Below are 5,000 nucleotides of genomic sequence, written 5' to 3'. Positions count from 1 at the left end.
CATACAAAGGCAGAAAAACCTTCACCAAACATACTCCTGTGCCACATCACATGAGAGTTTAAAAACAATTTGTTTTGTCTTTTGTAACTGATGGTACATAATTAACCTATTAACTGATAAAAAAAAGTGAATGCATGCATATACAGGCACGTTCGCCCATGCACGCGCGCACACACACACACACACACACACACACACACACACACACACACACATCCACATGCCCACGCATGTACCCCCCCCCCCCCACACACACATAATATGAAAAGTCATATGCTCCTTCTGGTTCAGTTACAGATCTACAGTATCTAGCTTACCATCAGCCAAACTCATACCTCACACAGGAAATATCCAGATAATGTGAACTTTATATAGGATCCATATTCATCAGCTGAAAAAAAGAAAAGAAAAATTGTTAGTAGGTGAGATTACTAACAAGCACAGAGTGGAGTAAATAACACACACAGAAGGAGGGAAGAGGTGTATGATAGTTGAGTGAATGGGAACATAGGAGTAAGAGACAGGAGGAACAGAAAAAAAAAGAGAGTAAATTATTCAAATGACTGGAAATGAGTAGTGCAATTTGGAACAATATGAATGTAAGGGTAACCGAGGGAGAGTTTCAAAATCTAAACTAAAATAGAGATGGTCCTGTAAATCTCATTAGCAGAGATGGCCAGTGGATTGTGTACTAAAAATCATCTGGAAAACCCGAAAGTTGATTTCTGCTGTGACACAATACATTTTGTAGGAGTTGATGATCCACTACCTAAAAGGAGTCAAGAGGAAACTAAGTTTCTTCATATGGACTTAGAGCTGAACTACTGGATACTTTGCTTATAAAGACAAAAAGATAAGACAGACAGAAAAATAAATCTTCTTAAAATCAATGAAGACAATAAATAATAATAATTAAAAAATAATGATAATATCAATAATAATGAAACAACTAACAATAACAATAGTAATAATGCTGATAATAATACCATTATCATCACTATCAATGTCATAATATTACTATTACTATTATCACAATCATTATAATTACTCTCTTTTTTTCTTATTATTTACTGCCATTATTAATCAATGTTTTCTGAAGAACAAACTATTCATACCTTACCTATGCTTTTATTTTTATCCTTTATCCAGCTATGCTCTTCTTTCATGCTAACAACATTCTTGGAATCAAATGCAGTGGCTTCCAGACTGCTATCATCCATCTTGGTGCTCTTTGTTGCCTGATCCTCCTCCTGCTCTTCTTCCTCCCTTAAGCGTTTCTGCCCAACTGGTTTACTCACACCAGCAGCACCTTCGCAAATACCTATGATGCAATGTCTCAGAGATGATCATATTCTTGTAAAGTGTGACGTAGGCTCTACATGTTCATCAAAAAGAGTACCATTAGATGGGATGATGGATATTCAACCAAAAATTTCCACTGTTGCTCCAAGCCTTCTTTCTCCTGTTATACTTGTGAGTATTAATGAGAAATAAATCTAGAAGCCTCTGGTAACATTTATTTTCTGTGAGTGTATAAACAAGAGATGTCTTAGCTGTGTGTACCTTTCTGTTGATGGCTTTTATGGGAGATGCTGACCTTAATTGGAAGAAATTTTTAAAAGAAAGGAATCTTATAAATGTTTTCCTTCCAGTCACCTACTGTAAATTTAGAGATTAAATATAGGAGAAAATTATAATATTTCAAATATACTGTAGATCATTATCATACCTATCATCATCTTAAATGCTTATGAACAAGAGAATTATTAATGCAACTCCTTTCAAATTGACTGCACCATTTGGATAATTTAGTTCAGCAGGAAAGTTGCTCTGTAGCTGAAGTATTGCATGCCATCAATGTTCCTGTCTCACTTGTTGGGAATCATTTGCCTTTGGGTTCTTGAATTCAGTGAAGTATCAAATTTCTTTTCCATCTCTTTGTCTTGTCTGATGTTTCAATTTTTCTTTCTAATACTGATCAAAATAGATCAGCATTAGGAAGAAAGAAGGAATGTCCACTGTAGATTCTTCTGAAGTTTTCTTTAATCCTTTTCAATTCCATTAGTTGATGATGCATGGTGTAGCTTTAGAAGTTTCCAAAATGGTGGAAAAAAATGATGTTGGGTATGAGCAACACCATTTTTTTTTTTTTGAGACATATTCAGAGTCCCAAACAAATTACCATTATTACTATCATAAACTTGCTGTTTACTTGCGAGTTGGTTCAAGTTTGCACCCAGCTCAGGGTATGAGGAGTTTCCACTGCTGCCAGATGTTACCATCCCTGTGCTGAGCAGGGGATGGGGTGTTGGGTCGTCTGCCACTATCTCTCTGCTTACTACAGCTACAGCTAAAACTGACTTGGTTCCAACATGGGTGGAGAAAGGCTTTAATACAGAATGTGCTATGGTGTTTGCAGTGCACCTTCATTCGATCACTTATTGGCAAATTTAAACCTTTAAAATAGACGAGATTGATTTCAAGATACCTGCATCTTTAACCCCTTCGACACGATGACGCGTATACTGCGTCATCGCAGCGCTCGCGTCAAATCCGAGGACGCGCATACTGCGTCATGGCTCAGTTCTGGTGGAATTGCGTTTTCTTTCTTCCGGATACTGTACGAGATCTTTCAGAATAGAGGTCGGATATGATACGATATATTACTTGACTTTCATTATTAATAATTTATTACATAAGAGTGGGATTTGCTTATACCAGGGGAGGCATTGATGGGCCCTGCTAGCAATCATTTTATTATTTATTTATGGAACATTATGTAAAAGTATAAAACATATTATGATTAGTTTACCATACTATTTCAATCGTTTTCTTTGGTTATCTGAGTGAGGCCTCCCACCAAGGTCACTCTTTCCATCTTCCTCCCAACCCATGTAAATAACTTGTCACATGCATATGGGGAAAGAGGTTAACTATGCATATTTTGATATATAACACATGATGATTATGTTGAGGTTTGGCTATAAACTTGTAGAGGTTTTGGCTTAAAACTTGTCATATTCAGTAGCGACGTTTAAAATTTGGCGCGCGCCGGCAGCTCGGATACGGCGCGAGGGGCGTTTTCTACTGCTCGGAGTGAAGGGGTTAAACATATACTTCTAATGCTTTCATCCTACTTCATCTCTACTGGTGCATAATCTTAGAATACTGAAATATTTCTTGAAACTTCAGCTATTTCTAGTAAAAACAAATGTCTCCTTTTGCTAAATATTTACATTCAAACACAGTCACTTTGCCTGATATAAAATAAGATATCACACTTGGTAAAGAGGCAATTTATTTCCAAAAACCAAGATCTCTTAACCCAGTAACGCTGGGTGACAAGATATCATGTCAAGTGGGGGCAGGACCAGCTGCCAGGAACGATTTATTTTGTCAGGGTTATCCTCCTGGCCGATGTGCCGGATGATCGGGTGCATAGCACTTGGCGGCGGCAATTGCAGTATAGCCCATGGCGTTAGGCTTATGCATTTGAAATATCCCACTGTTTTGACCATTTGTAACCAAAACTGTCCCATTGGCAATGGGTTAACTGAAGACAGTTGTAAAATCAAAATTACATTCTGTAGGATTTCCCCAATAATTGCATCAGATATTTGTTGATTAGAAAAAACATGTAATTCTGAAAAGAAAATATTTTATTTACATATTCATTTTTGACCATGAGGTAGACTTTAGAAATTGCACACATTAGTGTTTTCTAGATGTTGCATTTAGACAGGAAGGGATTGGTGAGAGGGAAGTTGAGCATGTGGCTGTAACTTGAGGGAATTGAAGTTTCTAAATATTATTTCTTATGCTATTTTTGGAACATTATTATTATTATTATTCAACACAAAATCACAATGATCAAAATCATGTAAATTACCAATTAGGATTACCAGAGGACAGAATGGTTGTAATACTCAGAAAAAGTAAAATGTAATGTGGTAACATAAATTAGCTGTGTTACTATATATTCCTGCCAAGACTATTCTGTTTCAACTTATTTCTTGCACAATCTTAATTCTAATTCAAGCCTAAGAAACCTGAAAAATGTACATGTGTAATTTTCTAAACAGAATCATATATTCTTTCACCTTTACAAATATCTGGTGTAACCTGAGGAACATCCTACATTGATGTATTTTGGTCTCTAAAGAACTAATATTTACAGACAGTATGATATACTAAATTCTCTTAGCACTATTTCAGGGATGAATTTTCCTAATGATAAGATCACAGAGCTTGATATTATGATTAATAACTAATACTAATAAAAAACACAACTGATTGATGATCATTTCTAAGAAGTACTCTAGATTTACAACAATCAAAGGAGAGAGTCATCATTCATAAACAAATTTCTAGAGATTGCCATTAAAAATGTAAGTATAATTATTAGAGTGATTGAAAATAGTACTGCATTCATCAGTACTCTCTCTTTATAAATTCTGATAAAAACAAAAACAAACCAAAGTATGATCAACATTAAGTTTACTTTGACATAATGATATGTAAATTAATAAGAAACAGGAAAAGTTAAGTTTCCCCTTAAATCAAACAAATCTACAATCAGGTAACTGGAAAAAATATGCTACATTTCGCTCTTTACATGTTGCGGTATCATGCACTTTTTTCTTACTGATATTGAATAAAATACTGTCTTTTTCAGATATTTCTCTTTACTCTTGTAATATGAAACAGTTTCTTACCATCATTTACACCATCGGCATCTGTGTTGTCATTCTTATTTATACTTCTGTCACTGCAATGCTGACCTGAAAAATATTCAACTGTAATAAAGTGTTTTCACCTATTCCAGATAAAAGTTACAGTGATATGGTGTTGGGTGGGGAAAGACCGAGTGATGAAGAAACTCAGTTTTATATTTCCATGTTCCTTAACCCATTCATGCCGGTTGACTTGCAATCACGTTCAGTGGTTTTTGAGTCATATGCCGGCGACGAGATATTTAGTCAAGGATGGCACACCGGATG

At 35.5% G+C, this 5,000-nt stretch overlaps 1 protein-coding gene across 3 annotated transcripts in view; it reads right to left on the bottom strand.

Moving 5' to 3' along the window:
* LOC122267727 (uncharacterized) overlaps window positions 1–5,000 on the bottom strand; it is a 28,766-nt gene that overhangs the window by 7,887 nt on the left and 15,879 nt on the right. For 2 of the 3 annotated variants that reach the window (XM_043037860.2, XM_086556699.1), the window contains exons 7-9: window positions 4,716–4,781; window positions 1,121–1,321; window positions 336–391 (exon numbers count right to left, since the gene is read on the bottom strand). In XM_043037860.2, the coding sequence (XP_042893794.2) occupies window positions 336–391; window positions 1,121–1,321; window positions 4,716–4,781 (323 nt within the window). The remainder of the gene's footprint in view (window positions 1–335; window positions 392–1,120; window positions 1,322–4,715; window positions 4,782–5,000) is intronic. The other variant, XM_043037862.2, reaches the window with a different exon arrangement.

The sequence above is a fragment of the Penaeus japonicus genome, unplaced genomic scaffold (assembly GCF_977035675.1).
Source record: "Penaeus japonicus unplaced genomic scaffold, GWHDUDI00000001_assembly GWHDUDI00000033, whole genome shotgun sequence".
NCBI classification, from domain to species: domain Eukaryota; kingdom Metazoa; phylum Arthropoda; class Malacostraca; order Decapoda; family Penaeidae; genus Penaeus; species Penaeus japonicus.
Note: the sequence above shows the minus strand (reverse complement) of the source record. Positions and strands in the feature narration are given on the sequence as shown.